The sequence below is a fragment of the Somniosus microcephalus genome, chromosome 12, assembly GCF_052327205.1.
Source record: "Somniosus microcephalus isolate GS21.2 chromosome 12, FLI_Smic_1.0, whole genome shotgun sequence".
Lineage (NCBI taxonomy): Eukaryota > Metazoa > Chordata > Chondrichthyes > Squaliformes > Somniosidae > Somniosus > Somniosus microcephalus.
In genome coordinates this window covers 227,469,847-227,496,656 of record NC_140998.1, presented here as the reverse complement: position 1 = coordinate 227,496,656, position 26,810 = coordinate 227,469,847, and the positions used below count along the sequence as shown (strand labels likewise).

Genomic DNA, 26,810 nt, shown 5'->3' with positions numbered 1-26,810 from the left:
TAACTTAACAGCATTTTCTTGCCAGCTGGCTAATAGGGAACTGTCTTTAATTTCTTGGCAATACTGTCGCCAGAGTCCAATTAGTTTACATAGATACATACATAGATACATAGAAGATAGGAGCAGGAGTAGGCCATTCGGCCCTTCGTGCCTGCTCCGCCATTCGATGAGATCATGGCTGATCCTTTAATTCAGTATCCCGTCCCCGCCTTCTCTCCGTAACCCTTAACCCCTTTTGCCCGTAGAAATATATCTAATTCCCTCTTAAATATATTTAATGAGCTGGCGTACACTGCCCTCTGTGGCAATGAGTTCCACAGGTTCACCACTCTCTGAGTGAAGAAATTCCCCCTCATCTCTGTCCTAAATGGTTTAGCCCTTATCCTTAAATTATGTCCTCTAGTTCTGTTCTCACCCGCCAAGGGAAACATTCCTTCTGCATCCAGTCTGTCTAGACCTGTCAGAATTTTATACACTTCTATGAGGTCCCCTCTCAATCTTCTAAACTCCAGTGTGTACATCCCTAAACTACATAGTCTCTCCTCATAGGTCATTCCCGCCATTCCTGGTATCAGCCTGGTGAATCGCCGCTGCACCCCCTCCATGGCAAGAACATCCTTCCTCAGATGAGGCGACCAAAACTGTACACAGTACTCGAGGTGTGGTCTCACCAGTGCCCTGTACAGCTGCAGCAAGGTATCCCTGTTCCTGTATTCTAACCCTTTTGCTATGAAGGCCAGCATACCGTTTGCCTTCTTGACCGCCTGTTGCACCTGCATGCTCGCCTTCAGTGACTGGTGTACAAGAACACCCAGGTCTCTCTGTACTTCCCCCTCTCCCAATCTATTGCCATTTAAATAATAATTTGCCCTCCCGTTCCTGCACCCAAGGTGGATAACTTCGCACTTGTCCACATTATAGTGCATCTGCCATTTATCCGCCCAATCGCCCAGTCTGTCCAAATCGCTCTGGAGCTTCCTGGTCTCTTCCTCTGAGCCCACCCCCCCTCCTAGTTTAGTGTCGTCTGCAAATTTGGAAATGCTGCATCCGACTCCCTGATCCAGGTCATTAATGTAAATTGTGAACAGCTGGGGGCCCAGGACAGATCCCTGTGGTACCCCACTTGTTACTGCCTGCCATTCAGAAAATGAGCCGTTTATTCCAACTCTCTGTTTTCTATCTGACAGCCAGTTCCCTATCCACGCCAAAACTTTCCCCTTTATCCCATGAGCCTCAATTTTCCATGCTAATCTTTTATGTGGGACCTTATCGAAGGCCTTTTGGAAGTCCAGGTACACCACATCTACTGGCTCTCCCCCATCTATTCTACCAGTTACTCCCTCAAAAAATTCCAATAGATTAGTCAAGCACGATTTACCCTTTGTAAATCCATGTTGACTCTGTCCTATCCTGTCCCCATTTGCTAAGTGCTCCGCTATTTCATCCTTAATGATGGACTCCAGCATTTTGCCCACAACTGATGTAAGGCTTACAGGTCTGTAATTACCTGCTTTTTCCCTACCCCCCTTTTTGAATAGTGGGGTAACGTTAGCTACCCTCCAATCCATCGGCACTGTTCCCGAGTCTAATGAATTCTGAAAAATCATCCTTAGTGCATCCGCTATCTCTAGGGCCACCTCCTTCAGTACCCTAGGATGCATGTTATCAGGCCCTGGGGATTTGTCCACCTTCAATCCCTTTAGCTTCCTTAACACCATATCCTTAGAGATATTGATTTGCGTCAGTTCCTCCTTTGCCAATGTCCCTATTTTTCCCGATATCCCAGGGAGGTTTTTTGTGTCTTCCTTCGTAAAGACTGACCCAAAGTATGCATTTAGTTGATCTGCCATTTCCTTATTTCCCATTATATATTCCCCCGTATCTGACTGCAATGGACCAACTTTGGTTTTCACCAGTCTTTTCCTTTTGATATATTTATAAAAGCTTTTGGAGTTAGTTTTTATATTTTCCGCCAGCTTGTTTTCGTAAGCTATTTTGCCCCTCTTGATCATGCCCTTTGCCCTCCTTTGCTCTATCTTAAACTGTTCCCAATCTTCCGCTCTGGCGCTTTTTTTGGCTATTTTATACGCCCTATCTTTGGATTTTATGCTGTCTCTAATTTCCCCTGTTATCCACGGTTGAGTCACCTTTTTAGATTTCCTTTTATGCCAGATTGGTATAAACAATTTTTGCAATTTTGTCATTCTATCTTTAAATGTTTGCCATTGTTTATCTACCTCCAGTCCTCTCAGGAACGTTGTCCAATCAGACCTACTCAGTTCCCGTCTCATGGCATCATAATTCCCCTTGTTTAAATTCAGGACCTTAGTCTCTGAGTCAATTTCTTCGCTCTCCATTTCGAGTGAGAAATCGATCATGTTATGATCGCTCTGACCCAAGGGTCCCCGTACAACAAGATTACTGATTAGTCCCTTAGTCTTACTTCCCATGTTCTTTTTCCAAATCATTTCTTGAGCTTGTTTAACTGTTTCTAAACTTTTGGGACCCCCTAGTGGCCATTGTTCGCTGCCTAACTTTTTATTTAAACCCCCTGAGAGTTGTCTCAATTGTTGGGCTTTGTCCGGGTATTTGTCACATAATGTTTGTAGGGCACTGCCCTCATCACTTGTGGTATCTAGGTAATTACCCATGGTTCTTTTACACTAAGGGTTCTTTTTCAGGATTCGAGTTACGTTTACACGTGTCTCATATATTTCACGGATACCGGCACACAAAACTAAACACTACAATACAATAAGTACAATACTTAGACTTAACAAAAACACAGTGACAATACTTAGACTTAACAAAAAACACAGTGAGTCATCTATATTCATCAAATAGTAATTTTAGCCTCTGTCACCGCCTGGTACAGGTATTCTTAGCCTCTGTCACCACCTGGTACAGGTATTCTTAGCCTAATTATTCTACTTATACGACCCTTATCTTGCACTCCCCGAGTACAAGTTGCTATAGCTCTAGAGTCCCCGACTCTCTCTTTTTTACTTTCTTTCAAGTATTCTTTTTCTCTTTCTCTAAAATCACTTATCTACTTTTTAGTCCAATCGGAGCCTGAGCGGGCCAAGTGAAATACGAGGCCGGCGCTTTACCCGACTTGGATACTTATTTCCTAAATTTACACAGTATTCGCCAGATTGACCCAGATCTCGTCGGGACACCACACAAGAATTAGCGAGTGGCAAAACTTTTATCGGACTTACGGATCAGAGGAAAACCGAAGTGGTAAATTTAAACATACTCACTCCGGGGGCCCATTTCCTCCTCTCACGTCCAAAACTAGTTCGGCTCTTAATTTCGCGAATTCTCGGTGATCGTCCGTTGAGATCCCACTTCTGACACCAAATGTTGAAACTGATTCTTTTGCCCTCAATCTGGTTCAGTACAAACACTGAGTCGAATACTGGTTGAGTTCAACAGTTGTTTTATTCTGTTGTCCCGGGAGACTTACTCTGATACAGCACAGTTCTGACTCCAGCAGAGTCTCGACAGGTTCCACCAGAGCAAGTAATCTTTCGATAGCAAAATACTGCAGATGTTGGAAATCCGAAATAACAACAGAAAATGCTGGAAAAACTCGGCAGGTCAGGCAACATCAGTGGAGAGAAATTTGAGTTGACGTTTCGGGTTTGACCCTTCTTCAACATACAGAGTACCACATTATTATACTTGCTTTTGAGAAGACATTAACACATCTTACAGTCTGCACCAATCCCGAGCTGGGCACGTACACATTTAAATTGATTTCCTGGCCTGGCAGTTTGAAATAAAGAAGTCACATTTCACTGAATGGTTTATAGTTTAGGAAATATGCGGGTAATGGTTTCACGATCACCTAATCAGTATGGTAATGCGTTTTCAATAATGGTAATGTGTTTTCTGATCGCCTATTGTCTGTATATCCTCTGCACTCCGCCCTACACTGTTTCCACCAGCAAGGTGTGACGTTGTGGGTGCCAGCCATATTAGCAGCCACAGATCAGTTTAGCTTTTCCCGAGTTAACATGATCATCTCTTACAATATGCAAGTGACTCAGCGATGTCGACATTGCACCACCATTTTAGGCTAACAGGATCCTCCATTTCAGATTGACAGGGTCCTTGGCCATGCGAAGCGAGTTGTTACCTTATTTTTGCATTCTATATCCTCAAGCCTGTCGAGATCCCCTTGAAGCCTCTTCACATCCTCTTCACAACTGACACTGCCACCTAGCTTTGTATCATCAGCAAATTTGGAAATGTTATAATGCGTCCACTATCCCAATGGCCACCTCTTTCAAAACCCTAGGATGTAGGTCATCCGGTCCTTGGGATTTATTGACTTTTAGTCCCATTCATTTTGCTAGTACTGTTTTTTTACTAATAATAATCTCTAAGTTCCTCATTCTCGTCACACCCTTGGTTTTCTCGTATTTCTGGGAGGTTTTTTGTGTCTTCCTCCGTGAAGACAGAAACAAAGTATTTATTTAATTTCTCTGCCATTTCCTCATTCCCCATTATAAATTCTCCCGTCTCTGACTATAAAGGACCTACCTTTACCTTCGCCAGTCTTTTCCTTTTCACATACCTATAGAAGCTTTTACAATCCGTTTTTATATTTTTCGCTAGTTTGTGCTCATATTCCATTTTCCCTTTCTTTATCAATTTCTTGGTCCCCCTTTGCTGATTTCTGAAAAGATCCCAATCCTCAGGCTGACTGCTTTTTCTGGTAACTTTATAAGCTTCCTCCTTTAACTTAATACTAGCTTTAATTTCTTTTGTTAGCTATGGTTGGATCACTTTTCCTTTTAGGTTTTTATGCCCTAGAGGAATATATGTTTGTTGCAAATTATGCATTATTTCCTTGAATGTTAGCCATTGTATATCCACCTTCATACCTTTTAGTGTAGTCTCCCAATCTACCATGGTCAACTTGTCCCTCATACCCTTGTAGTTTCCTCTGTTTAGATTGAAGACCTTAGTTTCGGATTGGACTACATCACTCTCAAACTTAATGTAAAATTCAATCATATTATGGTCACTTGTCCCTAAAGGCCCCTTTACCACAAGATTATTGATTAGTCCTTTCTCATTACACAGTACCAGTTCCAGAACAGCCTGTTCCCTGGTTGGTTCCTCCACATACTGATCCAGGAAACCATCTCGGATGCATTGCAAGAATTTGTCCTCCACACCATTAGTGGTAATTTGATTTGCCCAGTCAATATGTAGATTAAAGTCCCACATGATTACTGTATTGCCCCTGGTACATGCACTTCTAATCTCTTGATTCATACTGTGCCCTATAGTACCATTACTGTTTGGTGGCCTATACACAACTCCCAGCAATGTTTTCCGCCCTTTGCTGTTTCTTAGCTCCACCCAAACTGATTCCAGTTCTACATCACGATCTGCCGAGCCAAGATCTTTTATCTCTACCGTACCGACCTCACCCCTTATTAACAGCGCTACACCACCTCCTTTTCCTTTTTGTCTGTCCTTCCTAAATGTTGAGTGTTGTATCCGTGTGTTAATGGAGACACGGAATGCAGGAGTTGGTTTCACAGGTGTTTACTGAACAAAGTCTGGAGGTGAACTAACAGATACAAGACACTATACAGGCTTATATAGCCCGAGTGGCCATTACCGGCATTACAGTACACGGGGCTCTTAAAGGCACATACACCACATTGAGTACCCTGGAACATTCAGTTCCCAGCTTTGGTTACCCTGCAACCATGTCTCTGTAATGGTAATTACATCATACCGATTTTCTTCTATTAGTGCCATTAATTCATCCACCTTGTTGCAAATGCTACGTGCATTTAGATAAAGTGTCTTCAACTTTGCCTGTTTAATATTTTTCTGCACTTTCACCCTCTTTACTGTTGGGCTTTGTTTCTGCTCCCTACTAGTTTTGCTGACTACTTTTCTAACTTGCACTTCCAGCTTTGTTTCTCTCCTTTCTGGGCCCACACTTAGGTTCCCAGCCCCCGGACAAACTAGTTTAAATCATTCCCAACAGCACTAGCAAACCCCCTTGCGAGGATGTTGGTCCCGTTTCTGCCGAGGTGTAACCCGTCCAGCTGGTACAGGTCCCACCTTCCCCAAAATCGGTCCCAATGCCTCAGGAATTTAAATCCCTCCCTCCTACACCATCTCTCCAGCCACGCATTCATCTGGTCTATTCTCCTATTTCTGCTCTCGCAAGCACGTGGCACTGGGAGTAATCCAGAGATTACTACCTTTGAGGTCCTGTTTTTTAATTTATTTCCTTCTTTCTTCTTCTTCCTAGGCAGTCCCTCGGAACCGAGGATGACTTGCTTCCACATTAAAAATGAGTTCGCAGCTGACTGATGAGTCCAATGCGGACCTACAGTCTCTGTCACAGGTGGGGCAGACGGTAGTTGAAGGGGCGGGTGGGTGGGGTGCTTGGGTTGAAATGCGCTCCTTGTGCTGCCTGCGCTTGGCTTTCGCTTGCTCCCGGCGAAGAGACTCGAGGTGTTCGGCGCCTTCCCGGATGCTTCTCCTCCACTTTGTGCGGTCTTGGGCCAGGGATTCCCAGGTGTCAGTGGGGATGTTACGCTTTTTCAAGGAGGCTTTGAGGGTGTCCTTGAAGCGTTTCCTCTGCCCACCTAGGGCTCTCTTGTCGTGCCGGAGCTCCGAATAGAGCGATTGTTTTGGGAGTCTCGTATTGGGCATGCAGACAATGTGACCCGTCCATCGGAGCTGATTGAGCGTGGTCAGAGCTTTGATGCTGGGGATGTTGGCCTGAGCAAGAACACTGACGTTGGTGCGCCTATCCTGCCAATGGATTTGCAGGATCTTGCGGAGGCAGCGTTGGTGGTACCTCTCCAGTGCTTTGAGGTGCCTGCTGTACATGGTCCATGTCTCTGAGGCATACAGCAGGGCAGGTATCACTGCTGCTCTGTAGACCATGAGCTTAGTGCCGGGTTTGAGGTCCTGGTCTTCAAACACTCTCTTCCTCAGGCGACCGAAGGCTGCACTGGCACACTGAAGGTGGTGTTGGACTTCGTCGTCGACGTCTGCCCTTGTTGACAGTAGGCTCCCGAGGTATGGAAAGTTGTCCAAGGCCTTGTCGTGGATTTTGATAATCAGTGGGCAGTCCTGTGTGGCGGGGGCAGGTTGGTAGAGGACCTTTATCTTACGGATGTTTAGTGTAAGGCCCATGCTCTCGTACGCTTCGGTGAAGGTGTTTACGATGGTTTGGAGTTCGACCGCCGAGTGAGCGCAGATGCAAGCATCATCTGCATACTGTAATTCGATGACAGAGGATGGGATGACCTTGGATCTGGACTGGAGGCGACGGAGGTTGAACAGTTTCCCGTTTGTTCTGTAAATTAGCTCCACCCCAGTGGGGAACTTACTGAGGGTGAGATGGAGCATTGCAGCAAGGAAGATTGAGAAGAGCGTTGGTGCGATGACACAGCCTTGCTTGACCCCGGTTTGTACGTGAATTGGGTCTGTGGTGGAACCGTTAGTCAGGATCACGGCTTGCATGTTGTCGTGAAGCAGGCGGAGGATAGTGACAAACTTTTGAGGGCAGCCGAATTTGAGGAGGACACTCCATAATCCCCCACGGTTAACAGTGTCGAAGGCCTTTGTGAGATCAAAGAAGGCCATGTACAGCGGTTGGTGCTGTTCCCTGCATTTCTCTTGTAATTGACGTGCGGTGAAGATCATGTCCATTGTGCCCCTTAGTGGGCGGAATCCGCATTGCGACTCTGGGAGGAGCTCTTCGGCCACTGGGAGAAGGCGATTGAGGAGGATTCTTGCGATGACTTTCCCTGTGGCAGACAGCAGGGAAACTCCTCTGTAATTACCGCAATCGGACTTGTCACCTTTCTTGAAGATGGTCACAATTACGGCGTCTGAGATCCCCCGGCATGCTCTCTTCCTTCCAGATAAGAGAAATGAGTTCATGAATTCACGCCAGTAGTGCTTCTCCGCCATGCTTTAGTACCTCGGTGGGGATTCCATCTGGTCCTCAGGCCTTGTTCTTCAGTTGTCGGATGGCCTTTTCAACCTCATGTCGGGCTGGGGTTGTGCTGAGATGGTGGTGGGTAGCATGCTGTGGGATGGCGCCTCACAAACAACCTGACGACTCCCAGTGATGCAGAGACACAGAGTGCCCACAGTGTCTGGTGTGCACTCAAGGCCTCCATAATCAGCACCTGTGAAGAGACGCTCGGTCACTCAACCAGGAAACACCAAGACTGGTTCGACGAGAATGACCAAGAGATCCAGGAGCTAATAAGCCGCAAGCGCAAGGCATTTCTGATATGGAAACAGCAACAGAACTCGAGAGCAAGAAAGCAGCTCTACAGAAGCCTGAAGGCCGAGGTCCAACAAAAAACTCGCGACCTAAAGAACAGATGGTGGGTGGAGAAAGCGCAGGAGATCCAGCAGCTAGTCGACAACCACGACGTGCGTGGATTCTTTAGCGCAGTCAAGACCATCTACGGCCCAAGCACCCAAGGCCCTTCCCCACTGCGGGCCAAGAACGGAGAGGTACTCATCAAGGACAGGGAAGCAGTCAGTGCCCGCTGGAAAGAGCACTTCGAAGATCTCCTTAACTACGACTCTGTCTTCGACACGAGTGTCCTCATTTATTTCCTACCTCCCTATAGTCTGCCTGCAGGACCTCGTCCCTCTTTCTACCTATGTCGTTGGTACCGATATGGACCACGACCTCTGGCTGTTCATCCTCCCCCTTCAGAATGTCCTGCAGCCTCTCAGTGACATCCTTGACCCTGGCACCAGGGGGGCAACATACCATCCTGGAGTCACGTCTGCGGCCACAGAAACGTCTATCTGTTCCCCTTACGATAGAATCCCCTATCACTATTGCTCTCCCACTCTTTTTCCTCCCCTCATGTGCAGCTGAGCCACTCGTAGTGCCACGGACTTGGCTCTTGCTGCATTCCCCTGAGAAACCATCTCCCCCAGCAGTATCCAAAACGGAAAATCTGTCTAAGAGGGAGATGGACCCAGGGGACTCCTGCACTTCCTTCCTAGTTCTGTTACTCTGTCTGGCAGTCACCCATTTCCTGTCTGCCTTTGCACTCTTTACCTGTGGTGCGACCACCTCGTTAAACGTGCTATCCACGAAGATCTCAGCTTCGCGGATGCTCCACAGTGACTCCAGCCGCAGCTCCAGCTCCGAAACGTGGATTTCGAGTAGCTGCAGCTGGAGACACTTCCTGCACACGTGTTCGCCCTGGACACCGAAAGTGTCTCTGATTCTGACACAGCACAGGAGGAGCAATCCACGCTGCCGAGCTGCCCTGCCATATCCTACCCTTAATTAACTCCCTTTACTTCCTTTTAAATTAAAGAATATTAAATACACTAGGGACCTTACTTCACTTTAAGCACTACTCACTCTAAACTAGAGACCTTACTTTTACTTTAACGACTGGACTGTAGAAATACTCACCAGGTCCTACTTACAATCAGCTCCTTCCCTTGTGCCGACGTCACTTTTAATCTCTGACGTCACTTTCGAATGTTGCCTGTTGAGGTCTGCTCTCGCTGCTGCTCCCAGGTTCCTCCAATGAGGCCATATGGGTAGAACTTAAAAACAAAAAGGGGGCAAGCACTTTGCTGGGAGTGTACTATAGGCCCCCAAACAGTTGGGGAGATGGAGGAACAGATATGTAGGCAAATCTCAGAAGTGTAGAAATAATAGGGGATTTCAAATTCCCCAATATTAACTGGGATAGTCAGAGTGTGAAAGGCTTAGAGGGTGCGGAATTCTTAAAGTGCATCCAGGAGAGCTTTTTGAGCCAGCATGTAGAACGTCCTACAAGAGAGGGGGCGGTGTTGGACCTAATTCTAGGGAATGTAGCCGGGCAAGTGGTAGAAGTGTCAGTAGGAGAGCATTTTGGTGACGGTGACCATAATTCGGTGAGATTTAAGGTAGTTATGGAAAAGGACAAAGATGGACCAGAAATAAAGGTTCTAAATTGGGGGAAGGCCGATTTTAATATGGTAAGGCAGGATCTGGCCAAAGTGGACTGGGATCAGCTACTTGTAGGAAAATCCACATCAGAGCAGTGGGAGTCATTCAGAAAGGAAATTGAGAGAGTATAGCGCCAACATGTTCCCGTAAAGGTCAAGGGTGGGACCAACAAGCCCAGGGAACCCTGGATGTCAAGGGATATACAAGAATGGATTAGGGGGAAAAAGGGAGGCTTTTGGCAGATACAAAGGACTAAAAACAGTGGAAGCCCTAGAGGAGTATAGAAAGTGCAGGGGGGTACTTAAAAAAGAAATTAGGAGAGCAAAGAGGGGGCATGAAAAAACACTGGCGGGCAAAATAAAGGAAAATCCCAAGGTGTTTTATAAGTATATTAAGGGCAAGAGGATAAACAGGGAAAGAGCAGGGCCCATTAGGGACCAAAGTGGCAAACTGTGTGTAGAGCCGGAAGATGTAGGTGGGGTTTTAAATGAATATTTTGCATCTGTGTTCACTATGGAGAAGGATGATGTAGGCATAGAAATCAGGCAGGGGGATTGTGATATACTTGGACAAATTAGTATTGAGAGGGAGGAGGTACTAGCGGTTTTAGCAGACTTAAAAGTGGATAAATCCCCAGGCCCGGACGAGATGTATCCCAGGCTGCTGTGTGAGGTAAGGGAGGAGATTGCAGGGGCTCTGACACAAATTTTCAGAACCTCTGGCCACAGGGGATGTGCCAGAGGACTGGAGGACAGCCAACGTAGTACCATTATTCAAGAAGGGTAGTAGGGATAAACCACGGAATTACAGGCCAGTGAGCCTAACATCAGTGGTAGGGAAATTATTGGAAAAAATTCCGAGGGATAGAATTAGTCTCCACTTGGACAGGCAAGGAAATCAAGGCTAGTCAGCATAGCTTTGTCAGGGGGAGATCATGTCTAACCAATTTGATTGAATTTTTTGAGGGGGTGACTAGGTGCGTGGATGAGGATAGTGCAGTTGATGTAGTCTACATGGACTTCAGTAAGGCTTTTGACAAAGTCCCACATGGGAGACTGGCCAAGAAGGTAAAAGCCCATGGGATCCAGGGCAATTTGGCACATTGGATCCAAAATTGGCTTAGTGGCAGGTGGCAGAGAGTGATGGTCAAAGGTTGTTTTTGTGACTGGAAGCCTGTGTCCAGTGGTGTACCGCAGGGATCGGTGCTGGGTCCTTTGCTGTTTGTAGTGTACATTAATGATTTAGATATGAATGTAGGAGGTATGATCAGTAAGTTCGCAGATGACACGAAAATTGGTGGAGTGTTAAATAGCGAGGAGGGAAGCCTCAGGCTACAGGACGATATAGATGGGTTGGTCAGATGGGCAGAACAGTGGCAAATGGACTTTAATCCTGAAAAGTGTGAGGTGATGCATTTTGGGAGGACTAACAAGGCAAGGGAATACACAATGAATGGTAGGACCCAAGGAAGGACAGAGGATCAGAGGGACCTTGGTGTGCATGTACATAGATCCCTGAAGGCAGCAGGACAGGTAGATAAGGTGGTTAAGAAGGCATATGGGATACTTGCCTTCATTAGCCGAGGCATAGAATATAAGAGCAGGGAGGTTATGATGGAGCTGTACAAAACGCTAGTTAGGCCACAGCTGGAATACTGTGTGCAGTTCTGGTCGCCACATTATAGGAAGGATGTGATTGCTTTGGAGAGGGTGCAGAGGAGATTCACCAGGATGTTACCTGGGCTGGAGCGCTTCAGCTATGAAGAGAGACTGGACAGGCTGGGGTTGTTTTCCTTGGAGCAGAGAAGGCTGAGGGGGGACCTGATTGAGGTGTACAAAATTATGAGGGGCATAGATAGGGTAGATAGAAAGGAACTTTTCCCCTTAGTAGACTGGTCAATAACCAGGGGGCATAGTTTCAAGGTAAGGGGCAGGAGGTTTAGAGGGGTTTTGAGGAAAAACTTTTTCACCCAGAGGGTGGTTGGAATCTGGAACTCACTGCCTGAAAGGGTGGTAGAGGCAGGAACCCTCACAACATTCAAGAAGTATTTAGATGAGCACTTGAAACGCCATAGCATACAAGGCTATGGACCAAGTGCTGGAAAATGGGATTAGAATAGATAGGGCTTGATGGCCGGCGCGGACACGATGGGCCGAAGGGCCTCTTTCTGTGCTGTATAACTCTGTGACTCTATATTGGTCAGGTGGGCAGAACAGTGGCAAATGGAATTCAATCCGGAGAAGTGTGAGGTAATGCATTTGGGGAGGGCTAACAAGGAAAGGGAATACACATTAAATGGTAGGACACTGAGTAGTGTAGAGGAACAAAGGGACCTTGGAGTGCATGTCCACAGATCCCTGAAGGTAGCAGGCCAGGTAGATAAGGTGGTTAAGAAGGCATACGGAATGCTTGCCTTTATTAGCCGTGGCATAGAATACAAGAGCAGGGGGGTTATGCCTCAACTGTATAAAACACTAGTTAGGCCTCAGCTAGAGTACTGCGTGCAGTTCTGGTCACCACATTACAGGAACGATGTGATTGCACTAGAGAGGGTACAGAGGAGATTTACAAGGATGTTGCCAGGAGTAGAGAATCTTAGCTATGAGGAAAGACTGGATAGGCTGGGTCTGTTTTCCTTGGAACAGAGGAGGCTGAGGAGAGACCTTATTGAGGTGTATAAAATTATGAGGGGCCTAGATAGAGTGGATAGAAAGGACCTATTTCCCTTAGCAGAGGGGTCAAAAACCAGGGGGCACAGATTTAAAATAATTGGGGGGAAGGTTTAGAGGGGAAATTTCTTCACCCAGAGGGTTGTGGGGGTCTGGAACTCACTGCCTGAAAGGGTGGTAGAGGCAGGAACCCTGACCACATTTAAAAAGTACTTGGATGTGCAGTTGGGATGCTCTAACCTGCAGGGCTACGGACCAAGAGCTGGGAAGTGGGATTAGGCTGGATAGCTCTTTGTTGGCCGGCGCGGACACGATGGGCCGAATGGCCTCCTTCCGTGCTGTAACTTTCTATGATTGGAATACAGAGTAGAATTTCTAAATTTGCCGATGATGCCAAACTTGGGGGTGTGGCAAACAGTGAGGATGATACCAATCGACTGCAGCAGGACATAGAAAGGCTAGCAGAATGGGCAGACAAGTGGCAGATGGAATTTAATACAGAGAAGTGTGAGATGATGCATTTTGGCAGAAGGAACAGGGAGAGGCAATATACACTTAATGGCACAGTTTTAAACAGTGTGCAGGGACAGAGGGACCTGGGAGTTAATGTGCATAGGTCCCTGAAGGTGGCAGGACATATTGAGAGAGTGGTTAACAAAGCATACGGGATCTTGGGCTTCATAAATAGAGGTATTGAGTACAAAAGTAGAGACATTATGCTGAACCTTTATAAAGCGCTGGTTAGGCCACAACTGGGGTATTGCGTCCAGTTCTGGTCACCACACTTTAGGAAGGATGTGAAGGCCCTTGAGAGGGTGCAGAGGAGATTTACCAGAATGGTTCCGGGGATGAGGGGATCTTAACTACAAGGACAGGTTGGAGAAGCTGGATTTGTTTTCATTAGAGCAAAGGAGGTTGAGGGGAGATTTGATAGAGGTGAACAAGATTATGACAGGTTTGGATAGGCTAGACGGGGAAAGGCTGTTCCCACTAGTTGATGGTACAAGGACTAGGGGACACAGATTTAAGGTTTTGGGCAAGAGATACAGGGGGGATGTGAGGAAAAACGTTTTTACGCAGCGAGTGGTGAGGACCTGGAACTCGCTGCCGACGGAAGTGGTGGAAGCGGAGACACTCAGTGTTTTCAAGGGGAGACTGGATAGGCACTTGAGGGAAATAAACCTGCAGGGCTATGGGGATAGAGCGGGGGAATGGGACTGACTGGATTGCTCTACAGAGAGCCGGCACAGACTCGATGGGCTGAATGGACTCCTTCTGTGCCGTATGACTCTGAATATAGAAGTTTAAAGGGTGATGTGATTGAGGTTTTTAGGCTTTTGAAAGGAATTGATAGGGTAGATCTTTTATAAACATATAAAAAGTAAACTGATAGTTAAAGGAAGGGTGGGCCAATTAGGGACAAAAAAGGAAATCTTGTTAATGAGAAACATGGGTTAATAGAGATAGGCAGCAAGGATATGTTAAAGGCAAATCAAATCTGACAACCTGATTGAGTTCTTTTGAAGTAACAGAGAGGGTTGATGAAGGTAGTGATAAAGAATAAAGACTTGCATTTCTATAGCGCCTTTCACGACCTCAGGGCGTCCCAAAGCACTTCGCTGCCAAAGTAGTACTGTTTGAAGTGTAGTCACTGTTGTATCGTAGGAAGTGCGGCGGCCAATTAACACACTGCAAGATCCCACAAACAACAAGATAATGACTGGATAATTTGTTTGTGATGTTGGTTTGAGGAATAATATTGGCCCCAGGACACTTGGGAGAACGCCCTTGCTCTTTGAATAGTGCCACGGGATCTTTTATGTCCACCTGAGAGAGCAGACGGGGCCTCGGTTTAACATCTCATCCGAAATACAGCCCCTCCAACAGTGCAGCGCTCCCTCAGTACTGCCCCTCCGACAGTGTGGCGTTCCCTCAGTACTGCCCCTCCGACAGTGCAGCACTCCCTCAGTACTGCCCCTCCGACAGTGCAGCACTCCCTCAGTACTGCCCCTCCGACAGTGAGGTGCTCCCTCAGTACCGCCCCTCCGACAGTGAGGTGCTCCCTCAGTACCGCCCCTCCGACAGTGAGGTGCTCCCTCAGTACTGCCCCTCCGACAGTGAGGTGCTCCCTCAGTACTGCCCCTCCGACAGTGAGGTGCTCCCTCAGTACTGCCCCTCCGACAGTGAGGTGCTCCCTCAGTACTGCCCCTCCGACAGTGAGGTGCTCCCTCAGTACTGCCCCTCCGACAGTGCGGCGCTCCCTCAGTACTGCCCCTCCGACAGTGCGGCGCTCCCTCAGTACTGCCCCTCCGACAGTGAGGTGCTCCCTCAGTACCGCCCTTCCGACAGTGAGGTGCTCCCTCAGTACCGCCCCTCCGACAGTGCGGCGCTCCCTCAGTACCGCCCCTCCGACAGTGAGGTGCTCCCTCAGTACTGCCCCTCCGACAGTGCGGCGCTCCCTCAGTACTGCCCCTCCGACAGTGCAGCGCTCCCTCAGTACTGCCCCTCCGACAGTGCGGCGCTCCCTCAGTACTGCCCCTCCGACAGTGCGGCGCTCCCTCAGTACTGCCCCTCCGACAGTGCGGCGCTCCCTCAGTACTGCCCCTCCGACAGTGCGGCGCTCCATCAGTACTGCACTGGAATGTCAGCCTGGATTATGGGCTCAGGTCTCTGGAGTGAGACTTGAATACAAAATATCTCGCTCCGAGGCGAGATTGCTACCCACTGAGCCACAGCTGACACCTATTCAATGACTCCTGCTGAGAAATGTCTGTGTGCCCATTGGTCAGGATAGTTTGGTGCTGCCTCCACGGTCAAATAGCCTGCCAGTGCTGTCTAAGTTCACAATAATAGTGGTTACCAGGACAAGATAGCAGAGCAGCAGCAGTACCTGGTTGGGGATGGGGGGACGGGGGGTGGGGTGGCCGGGTACTAGACCTCGGAGAGGGAGGGTTCAGCCAGTGACCACATTCTTTGCTTCCTCTGATTGCAGGTTAGGCAGTTCTGCCCCGGGATCAATAACCAGCGGTACTGGTGTGAGACAGGCCACTGCTGCGGGGAGACCGGCTGCTGCACCTACTATTACGAGCTGTGGTGTAAGTAATTGCTGCCAATACCAGTGATTCAGTCTAGGGTTATATCAGGGCAATGCCTGAGCCTGAGGCAGTAATGCAGTGTGGGGAGAGTAGAGAGTAATGTGGTATGGGGGGAAGGGGAGATGCAGTAATGCAGTGCAGGGGAGGGGAGAGGCAGTAATGCAGTGCAGGGGAGAGGCAGTAATGCAGTGCGGGGAGGGGAGAGGCAGTAATGCAGTGCGGGGAGGGGAGAGGCAGTAATGCAGTGCGGGGAGGGGAGAGGCAGTAATGCAGTGCAGGGGAGGGGAGAGGCAGTAATGCAGTGCGGGGAGGGGAGATGCAGTAATGCAGTGCGGGGAGGGGAGAGGCAGTAATGCAGTGCGGGGAGGGGAGACGCAGTAATGCAGTGCGGGGAGGGGAGACGAGGTAACGCAGTGTGGGGGGAGTGGAGTCTCAGTAATGAAGTGCGTGGAAGAGGCCATGCAGTATTGCAAGGCGCGAGGGAAGATGCAGTAATGCAGTGTGGGGGGGGGGGGGGGACGCAGTAATGCAGTGGGGGGGGGGACGCAGTAATGCAGTGAGGGGAGACGCAGTAATGCAGTGAGGGGGGACGCAGTAATGCAGTGCGGGGAGGGGCAGTAATGTAGTGCGGGGAGGGGAGACACAGTAATGCAGTGCGGGGAGGGGAGACGCAGTAATGCAATGTGGGGGGGAGCGTGGAGACGCGGTAATGCAGTGCGGGGGAGGGAAGACTCAGTAATGCAGTGCGGGTAGGGGAGACGCAGTAATGCAATGTGGGGGGAGCGTGGAGACGCAGTAATGCAGTGCGGGGAGAGGAGACGCAATAATGCAGTGCGAGGGAGGGGAGACGCAGTAATGCAGTGCGGGGGAAGGAAGACGCGGCAATGCAGTGCGAGGGGGGAGATGCGGCAATGCAGTGCGAGGAGGGGAGACGCAGTAATGTAGTGCGAGGAGGAGTGGGGTGATTTCCATCTGCTGACTCTCATTATGCCGTCTCCCCTCGCAGGGTTCTGGCTCCTCTGGGCCATCCTCGTCCTCTTCAGCTGCTGTTGTGCGTATCGCCATCGCAGGGCCAAGCTCCGCATTCAGCAGCAGCAGCGTCAGCGGGAGATCGACCTCATCGCTTACAACGGAGCCTGTAACTACCCCAGCTCACCCCTCGACCACAGTGAGTGCACATTCTCCAAACCCTGGCTCCTCCGACACCACCCGGCTAATCCTGAACCGCCTCTCTCCCCCCCCCCCCTCCCCCCTACACCCGGGCTCCTCCTGAACCGTCCCTCCCCGGGCTCCTCCTGAACCGTCCCTCCCCGGGCTCCTCCTGAACCGTCCCTCCCCGGGCTCCTCCTGAACCGTCCCTCCCCGGGCTCCTCCTGAACCGTCCCTCCCCGGGCTCCTTGTGAACCGTCCCTCCCCGGGCTCCTCCTGAACCGTCCCTCCCCGGGCTCCTCCTGAACCGTCCCTCCCCGGGCTCCTCCTGAACCGTCCCTCCCCGGGCTCCTCGTGAACCGTCCCTCCCCGGGCTCCTCCTGAACCGTCCCTCCCCGGGCTCCTCCTGAACCGTCCCTCCCCGGGCTCCTCCAGAACCGTCCCTCCCCGGGCTCTTCCTGAACCGTCCCTCCCCGGGCTCCTCCTGAACCGTCCCTCCCCGGGCTCCTCCTGAACCGTCCCTCCCCGGGCTCCTCCTGAACCCCCGCTCTCCAGGCTTCTCCAGAACCGTCCCTCCCCGGGCTCTTCCTGAACCCCCGCTCTCCAGGCTTCTCCAGAACCGTCCCTCCCCGGGCTCTTCCTGAACCCCCGCTCTCCAGGCTCCTCCTGAACCGTCCCTCCCCGGGCTCCTCCTGAACCCCCGCTCTCCAGGCTTCTCCAGAACCGTCCCTCCCCGGGCTCTTCCTGAACCGTCCCTCCCCGGGCTCTTCCTGAACCGTCCCTCCCCGGGCTCCTCCTGAACCCCCGCTCTCCGGGCTTCTCCAGAACCGTCGCTCCCCGGGCTCCTCCTGAACCGTCCCTCCCCGGGCTCCTCCTGAACCGTCCCTCCCCGGGCTCCTCCTGAACCGTCCCTCCCCGGGCTCCTCCTGAACCGTCCCTCCCCGGGCTCCTCCTGAACCGTCCCTCCCCGGGCTCCTCCTGAACCCCCGCTCTCCAGAACCGTCACTCCCCGGGCTCTTCCTGAACCGTCCCTCCCCGGGCTCCTCCTGAACCGTCCCTCCCCCCGCTCTCCTGAACCGTCCCTCCCCGGGCTCCTCCTGAACCGTCCCTCCCCGGGCTCCTCGTGAACCGTCCCTCCCCGGGCTCCTCCTGAACCCCCGCTCTCCAGAACCGTCACTCCCCGGGCTCTTCCTGAACCGTCCCTCCCCGGGCTCCTCGTGAACCGTCCCTCCCCGGGCTCCTCCTGAACCGTCCCTCCCCGGGCTCCTCCTGAACCCCCGCTCTCCAGAACCGTCACTCCCCGGGCTCTTCCTGAACCGTCCCTCCCCGGGCTCCTCCTGAACCCCCGCTCTCCAGAACCGTCACTCCCCGGGCTCTTCCTGAACCGTTCCTCCCCGGGCTCCTCCTGAACCCCCGCTCTCCGGGCTTCTCCAGAACCGTCGCTCCCCGGGCTCCTCCTGAACCGTCCCTCCCCGGGCTCCTCCTGAACCCCCGCTCTCCGGGCTTCTCCAGAACCGTCCCTCCCCGGGCTCCTCCCCGGGCTCCTCCTGAACCCCCGCTCTCCAGAACCGTCACTCCCCGGGCTCTTCCTGAACCGTTCCTCCCCGGGCTCCTCCTGAACCCCCGCTCTCCGGGCTTCTCCAGAACCGTCGCTCCCCGGGCTCCTCCTGAACCGTCCCTCCCCGGGCTCCTCCTGAACCCCCGCTCTCCGGGCTTCTCCAGAACCGTCCCTCCCCGGGCTCCTCCTGAACCCCCGCTCTCCGGGCTTCTCCTGAACCCCCGCTCTCCGGGCTTCTCCAGAACCGTCCCTCCCCGGGCTCCTCCCCGGGCTCCTCCTGAACCCCCGCTCTCCAGAACCGTCACTCCCCGGGCTCTTCCTGAACCGTTCCTCCCCGGGCTCCTCCTGAACCCCCGCTCTCCGGGCTTCTCCAGAACCGTCGCTCCCCGGGCTCCTCCTGAACCGTCCCTCCCCGGGCTCCTCCTGAACCCCCGCTCTCCGGGCTTCTCCTGAACCCCCGCTCTCCGGGCTTCTCCAGAACCGTCGCTCCCCGGGCTCCTCCTGAACCGTCCCTCCCCGGGCTCCTCCTGAACCCCCGCTCTCCGGGCTTCTCCTGAACCGTCGCTCCCCGGGCTCCTCCTGAACCGTCCCTCCCCTGGCTCCTCCTGAACCGTCCCTTCTCCCCGGGCTCCTCGTGAATCCCCCCCTCCCCGAGCTCCTCGTGAACCCCTCACCCCACCCTCCCACCCTGGGTTCCTCCAATTTTTGTTTACGCAGCGAGTTGTTGTGATCTAGAACGCGCTGCCTGAAAGGCTGATGGAAGCAGATTCAATCGTAACTTTCAAAAGGGAATTGGATAAATAGCTGAATAGAAAAAATTACTGGGCTGTGGGGACAGAGCAGGGGAGTGGGATTATTTGATCAGCTCTTTCAAAGAGCCGGCACAGGCACGATGGGCCGAATGGTGTCTGATCAGTGAATAATGTTGGGGATATCGATGATGAAGTGACAAGCTGTAGTTTGATGCTGAACTGGTGCCTGTCTCACACGGTTTTCAATCTCTCCTCAGGACTCTTGGCTTCCTTCAAGCTTCCTGCGTATGAGGAGGTGTCCGCCCAGCCCCGCACCCCTCCGCCGTCCTACACTTCTCTCCAGTGCCAGGGGCTCGGGGCTGAGCTGACCCCCTCACTCAGCTCTCCCAGCAGCACCTCCGTCTGCGACCCCTGCACGCCCAGCAACACTGACCCGAGTCCCCCGCTCACCAGCCTGGTGCACGCCACCGTGTCTCGAGAGGCTCTATCTTGCTCCCACGTGGACCAGCGAGAGGAGGAGGAGGAGGAGGAGGAGCGCTCCCGGCACCGCCGCTTCACTGGAGACTCTGGGATCGAGCTGTGCCGTTGTCCTGTTCACGGAGACGACGGCGAGGATTGCGACGAGGAGAGCGGGCACTTCCTCCACGATAGCCCGGGCTGCGCAGGAGAGCTCCAGACTGCCCTGCCCCAGCCCGCCGATCCTGCCACACTCTGCTCCCGGCTGGTGACCCAGGAGACCCCGGCTCCCATCCTTCCCGTGTGAGAGCGAGCGGAAACATCTGGGAACCCCACGATGTGTTTAAATGAGTGGAACGGGTCCCCAGGGCTGTGGCTTTCGGGGGAAGGCTGCTAAACCTCTCCGTTGGTCCCAGGATAGATCAGGGTCCTGCAGGACTGGGAATATTACTCCATATTGGAACTGCTTGCAACCCACAGCCGTCGCAAAGGCTCGACCCCAAAGGGAATCATCGAACCCTGGCGGACGACCCAAACCCGCTGATCCGTTTCCTGCCTGCGAGAGTCTCACCCCCCCCACCCACCCTGCCCGAGGATCTCTCGCCCCCCGAGTCTCTCCCTTGCCCGAGAGTCTCTCGCCCCCCCCCCCCCCCCCCACATTGCCCGAGGGTCTTTTGCCACCCCCTCGGGACTGGGGTATGAACCCTGACCTTTGACCGGTTTCAGATCAAATGTCTGGCCCCGGTTCACGCAGCCACCTGACGCTGACCTCTCCCCTCCTGCTGCTGTGACCCGGATTGTTCCCCAGGCTGCTGGCTCTTGTCGGAAGTCGCTGTGAGGATGTGTCAGGGCTTTAACTGTGGGGAGCTTGTGTTCATGCTCGCTGAGAGTGAGTGGCGTTTACCTCGTGTGTGTTGGGGGAGAGGAGGGAAACATCTTCAGTCTGATTAATCTCCATGGTTTAGAAACTCATCATGAAGTAATTCATTAAAGCGATCGGAGGCTGGTGCGAGAAGAGCTGTTAATGGCCAAATGTAACAGGACTGCTGTCGTCAGATGGAGCTCGATAAACCGAGGGTCTCGGGGGTGGAGAGACCCCCTGGGTCGTGGATAGGAGGATGAGAATGTTGCTGCTCCTGTCGACACCATCTTTCTGTGCGTGTAATTCACTTGCTCAGCTGTAAATTGCTTCCAGTCCCAGGGTTTGTAGCAGGAGGAATACAAATAGCAATTGGAAGGGCTGCAATCCCGCACTTCGTCTCTCTCTCTCGCTCTACCCATTCTTTATGAATCAGTCTCCAGTGGTGGGTGTGTGCTCTGGTTCATTCGGTGTAAAAGAGCGAAAGAAATGGCCGAGGAAGAGAAAATTCCATCAATTAGAATCTTACAGAACAGCAGGCTGCCATTCGGCCCATTGTACCGGTGCCAGTTTGAAAGAGCTATCCAATTAATCCCTCTCCTGCTTTTCCCCATTGGCTGCTGTATCATTCCATGAAATTCTCCTTTACAAGTCTTTATCCAATTCCCTTTTGAAAGTTACTATTGAATTTGCTTCATCTATCTATCTCTTATTTGAACCTCAAGGGACTAAATGGCTTAGTCATAGAAACGTAGAAGATAGGAGCAGGAGTAGGCCATTCGGCCCCTCGAGCCTGCTCCACCATTCAATGTGATCATGGCTGATCATCCAAATTCAGTACCCTGTCCATGCCTTCTCCCCATACCCCTTGATCCCTTTAGCCTTAAGAAATATATCCAACTCCTTATATATCTAGTCCTGTTGCTATGTTCTCTCTCTCTAATCATTACATCACTGGTCATTCTGCTGAAGATGAAGAATTTCCAGAGCTTCCAGTCTGTTTTCCACTTTCTACCTTCATTTTTCTGATGTCCTGTTTGTGGTCAACCCTTCAATGCACTCAGGGCTACAGGGGATGGGCAATAACTGCAGCCTTGCTACTGTTGCCGAGGTCACGAGAGTAAAGAAAGAATTGTATTTATAAAAGCACCTTTTATGATCTCAGGACATCCTAAAGCACTTTACAGCCAATAAAATACTTTAAGCGTAGTCACGCTTCATTGGCACCCCATCCACCACCGGCGCACCGTGGCTGCAGTGTGTAGCGCAGCAACTCGGCGAAGCTTCTTCGACAGCATCTCCCAAACCCGCAACCTCTATCTCCTAGAAGGACATGGGCACACCACCACCTCCAAGTCACACACCATCCTGACTTGGAAATATATCACCGTTACTGCATCGTCGCTGCGTGGACTGCAGTGGTTCCAAGAAGCGGTTCACCACCACCTTCTCAAGGGCAATTAGGGATGGGCAATAAATGCTGGCCTTACCAGCAGTACCTACATCGCATGAATAAATTTTTAAAAATGTAGGAAATGTGGCAGCCAATTTGAGCACAGCAAATCCCACAAACAGCAATGTAATAATGACCTGACAATCTGTTTTAATGGTGTTGGTTAAGGGATAAATATTAACCAGGACACCGGGGAGAACTCCCTTGCTCGTCTTGGAATAGTGCTATGGGATCTTTTACATCCAGCCAAGAGGGCAGACGGGACCGTGGCTTAACGTCTCATCCGAAAGATGGCACCACCAACACTGGAGCGTTGCCTCACTAGTGCACCAAAGTGTCAGCCTAGATTGTGCGCTCAAGTCTCTGGAGTGGATTTGAACCCACGACCTTTAGACTAAGATGAGAGTGCTATCCATTGAACCTTGGCTGACGAGTAAAAAAGTGTCTGCGGAGTGAGTGTTCACAGCAAGCTGGGTGGCGGTGGCTCCCTCTGACACATCTCCACACGCAGTTAACTGCAGTGCAGCCAAAAGGAAGCTCGGATCAGCCACATCCGACAGTCAGGCTGGTCCTGAGGGACGATGGGGTTTCCTCACCAAGCGAGAGAAATGATGACAAGCTGGTGCTGGATGCACATTTACCAGGTGCCCAGTTCCACACTCGCGCTCTCCTTCCTGCTTCAGAACCGTGCAGAGCAAATGCCGCACAGTCCGCAAGGTGTAGGATTGGGTTCAACTTTACAGATTGTGAGCCTTTGAGGTCCTGCATCCAAGACTCTTCGAGGAACCACTTCAATTACAGAAGGAAGGCACTTCCATTGAGTCAGTGCAATTCCCTTAAGTCAGTGGGGCAGTGGTTCCCAGAGTCATCTGCACTAGCCAGGGCTAAAAGGGTTAAATTATGAGAACAGGTTACGGAGACTCCGCTTATTTTCTCTTGAGTATAGAACATAAGAAATAGGAGCAGGAGTAGGCCATATGACCCCTCGAGCCTGCTCCGCCATTCAATAAAATCATGGCTGATCTTCGACCTCAACTCCTTTCCCACCCAATCCCCCTCGAGTCCAAAAATCAATCTATCTCAGCCATGAATATACTCAACATCCACATCCCTTTGGGGAAAAGAATTTCAAAGATTCACAACCCTCGGTGAAGAAATTCCTCTTCGTCTCAGTCTTAAATGGCCAATTAAATAGAAGATTAAAAGGTGATCTTATTCAGGTGTTTTATTATTAAAGGATTCAATAGCCCCTTAGAAATTGCAGAGCTATTCAATAAGTACTTTGCTAGAGAAGGATGTTGGAGAGGGGGTGAATTGTAAAGTGGCTGAGGGATACGATAGACTAAAGGAAGCTGGGGCTCGATGGGATATATCCGAGGATCCCGAGAGATGATAGAGGGCATAGCCCAGCCCCTAGCAATTATAGTTCAGGCTGTGTTGAGAGTGGATGTGTGCTGGAGGACTGGAGTGACCAATGGAGTACCCATCTTTATAAAGGGAGATGGAGCAAATCCAGGTAGTTACAACTTGAATTTATATTACACTTAGGTTAACATCTGTGGTAGGGAAAATTTTAGTCTTCAAGGATGAATAGTTAGAAGTAGCCAGCAGGGATTTCAGAAGCTGATTGTGCTCCACAGACCTCAGAATTCTGTTGAGGTAACAGACATGGACATTAAAGGCAGCACCTCAGGGTGGTGAGATTGTTAAATAAAGCTCATGGAATTCTAGTTTTTCCTAGCAAGAGGTATAGAATATACAAACCAAGAGCTTATATAAAACCTTAAGCCCCCAGTTAGAGACTGTGCAGTATTGGGCTCCCGACTACAGGAGGATATTGGGGCTTTTGAGAGGACAGCACAGAGTCACTGGGGTGTTGACTGGTATGAGGGAATACAAAGAAATGGTGGCTTTCCAATAAAGCAGATTATGGGGCGATAGGAGAGAAGTGTTTAAAATGATGAAAGGATGGGACAGGGATAGAAGCAGAATGTTTCGAGCAGTTGAGGGTCTAGAACGAGAGGCCAGAGATTAAATGTAAGAGATTTAGAACTGAGGTGGAGAACTCGCTTCCCACAGAGTTGTGAGGCTGTGGATTCACTCCCAGAGTTAGTGATTGAAGCAGAAACTATGTCAACATTCCAGATTAGATTAGAGAGGAAGATGAGGGAATGGGAACAGGGTGGGTTAATGTGATTAGGATTTTTTCCTGTGTGAATGGTAATAAATCCCAACACAGACTGGATCAGCCGAATGGCCTGTTTCCATGTTGTAATTTCTATGTTAATGGAGTGGGCACAGTAAGAGACACAGGATGAGCAGTTAGAGAGAGCAGGACATAGAGTCAGCCCTGGAGCTTCCTCTACAAACAGACCTTTTCTTCGCCAATTGCAACCATTGTATCCACAAGGTGCCTGCTCACACCCAGCGAGGTTCCGCTCAGACCCAGCGACGTTCCTTAGATCCACAAGGTGCCTGCTCACACCCAGCGACGTTCCTTAGATCCACAAGGTGCCTGCTCACACCCAGCGAGGTTCCTCAGATCCACAAGGTGCCTGCTCACACCCAGCGAGGTTCCTCAGATCCACAAGGTGCCTGCTCTCACCCAGCGAGGTTCCACTCAGACCCAGCGACGTTCCTTAGATCCACAAGGTGCCTGCTCACACCAAGCGAGGTTCCACTCAGACCCAGGGAGTTTCCTTGGATCCACAGGGTGCCTGCTCAGACCCAGGGAGTTTCCTTGGATCCACAGGGTGCCTGCTCAGACCCAGGGAGTTTCCTTGGATCCACAGGGTGCCTGCTCAGACCCAGGGAGTTTCCTTGGATCCACAGGGTGCCTGCTCAGACCCAGGGAGTTTCCTTGGTACAGCTGGAATTTGTCGCCGGCCCCATCACCGCTCGTGTTGTCTCCTCCCCTCAGTCTCTGTCCCAACAATGCAACCTGCTGTGAAACTGGCCACCAGGTGCCAGAGTGCTGAGTAACATCCCGACTTACTGCAGCAGATGATCGATCTGTGTGGGGGGGGGGAAAGAGATGCAGATGCACACAATGGGTGGAGGGGGGACGTGGCCCAGAGTCACAGTGCTCCACTGCCATGTTAGTCACAGTTCGAAGGGCAGAGACGCTCCTGTTGGAGCATTTTTGTTTAATTCCCATGTGCTGAGCTCAATCTGTTCCCCTGAATTATTTATCCCATCGGTAAATGCTTAACATAAAACAAACAACAGCTCACATTAGAGATTTGATCTAATAGCCATTACAGAGGTGTGGTTGCAAGGTGGCCAGGGTACTTGACATTAAAAAAAAGACAGGCAGAATGGAAAAGGAGGGGGGAGTAGCCTTGATAATAAAGGATGACATAAGGACAGTAGAGAGAAAGGATCTCAGCTCGGAAGATCAGGAAGTAGAATCAGTATGGGTGGAGATAAAGAATAACAAGGGGCAGAAAACACTGGTGGGAGTAGTATATAGGCCCCCTAACAGTAGCTATACTGTTGGACAGAATATTAATCAAGAAATAGTAGGAGCTTGCAACAAAGGTAATGCAATAATCGTAGGGGACTTTACTCTTCATATAGACTGGACAAATCAAATTGGCAAAGGTAGTCTGGAGGACGAGTTCATGGAATGCATTCGGGACAGTTTCCTAGAACAATAAGTCATGGAACAGGCTATTTTAGATCTTTTATTGTGTAATGAGACAGGGTTAATTAGCAATCTCATAGTAAAGGATCCTCTGGGCAGAGTGATCATAATGTGATAGAATTTCACATTAATTTTGAGAGTGACTTGCCCAAGTCTGAAACTAAAGTCTTAAACTTAAATAAAGCCAATTACATAGATATGAGGGGCGAGTTGGCTAAGCTAGATTGTAAAAATAGATTAAAAGGTATGGTGGTAGATAAGCAGTGGCTAGCATTTAAAGAAATATTTCAGAATTCTCAACAAAAATACATTCCATTGAGAAAGAAAAACTCCATGGGAAAAGTGATCCAACCGTGGCTAACTAAAGAAGTTAAGGATAGCATTAGATTGAAAGTAGCAGCTTATAATGTTGTGAAGCCTGAGGATTGGGAGAGTTTCAGAAACCAGGAAAGGGTGATCAAAAAATTGATAAAAAGGGAAAAAATAGAAGAGAAAACTAGCAAGAAATATAAAAGCAGATTGTAAGAGCTTCTACAAGTATGTAAAAAGGAAAAGAGTAGCAAAAGTAAACGTTGGTCCCTTAGAGGCTGAGACAGGAGAAATTATGGGGAATAAGGAAATGGCAGAAACGTTAAACAATAGAAGACACAAAAAGCATACCAACAGTCTAATGAGGGTGAGGAACTTATCGTAATTAATATAAGTAGAGAAAAAGTAAGAGAAACTAATGGGACTAAAAGTCGACAAATCTGGACCTGACGGCCTACATCCTAGGGTTCTAAAAGTGGTGGCTGAAGAGACTGGATGCTTTGGTTTTGATCTTCCAAAATTCCCTAGATTCTAGAACAGTCCCAGCGGATTGGAAGGTCGCAAATGTAACACCGCTATTCAAGAAAGGAGGGAGAAAAAAAACAGGGAACTACAGGCCAGTTAGCCTGACATCAGTCATCGGGAAAATGCTGGAATCCATTGTTAAGGAAGTGGTGTCAAGTCACGTCACTTAGAAAATCATAACATGATTAGGCAGAGTCAACATGGTTTTATGAAAGGGAAATCGTGTTTGACAAATTTATTAAGAGTTTTTTGAGGATGTAACTAGCAGGTTGGATAAAGGGGGACCTGTGGATGTAGTATATTTGGATTACCAAAAGGTATTCGATAAGGTGCCACATAAAAGGTTATTATACAAGA

At 50.2% G+C, this 26,810-nt stretch overlaps 1 protein-coding gene across 1 annotated transcript in view; it reads left to right on the top strand.

Annotated features, from left to right (window-relative positions):
* The window catches only part of LOC147110227 (WW domain-binding protein 1-like), a 34,928-nt gene extending 12,872 nt beyond the window's left edge, over positions 1–22,056 (top strand). The window contains exons 2-4 of the mRNA XM_086004130.1: positions 15,644–15,746; positions 16,753–16,914; positions 19,463–22,056. Coding sequence (XP_085860256.1) covers positions 15,644–15,746; positions 16,753–16,914; positions 19,463–19,968 — 771 coding nt within the window. The 3' untranslated portion in view covers positions 19,969–22,056. The remainder of the gene's footprint in view (positions 1–15,643; positions 15,747–16,752; positions 16,915–19,462) is intronic.
* The last annotated feature ends 4,754 nt before the right edge of the window (positions 22,057–26,810 follow it).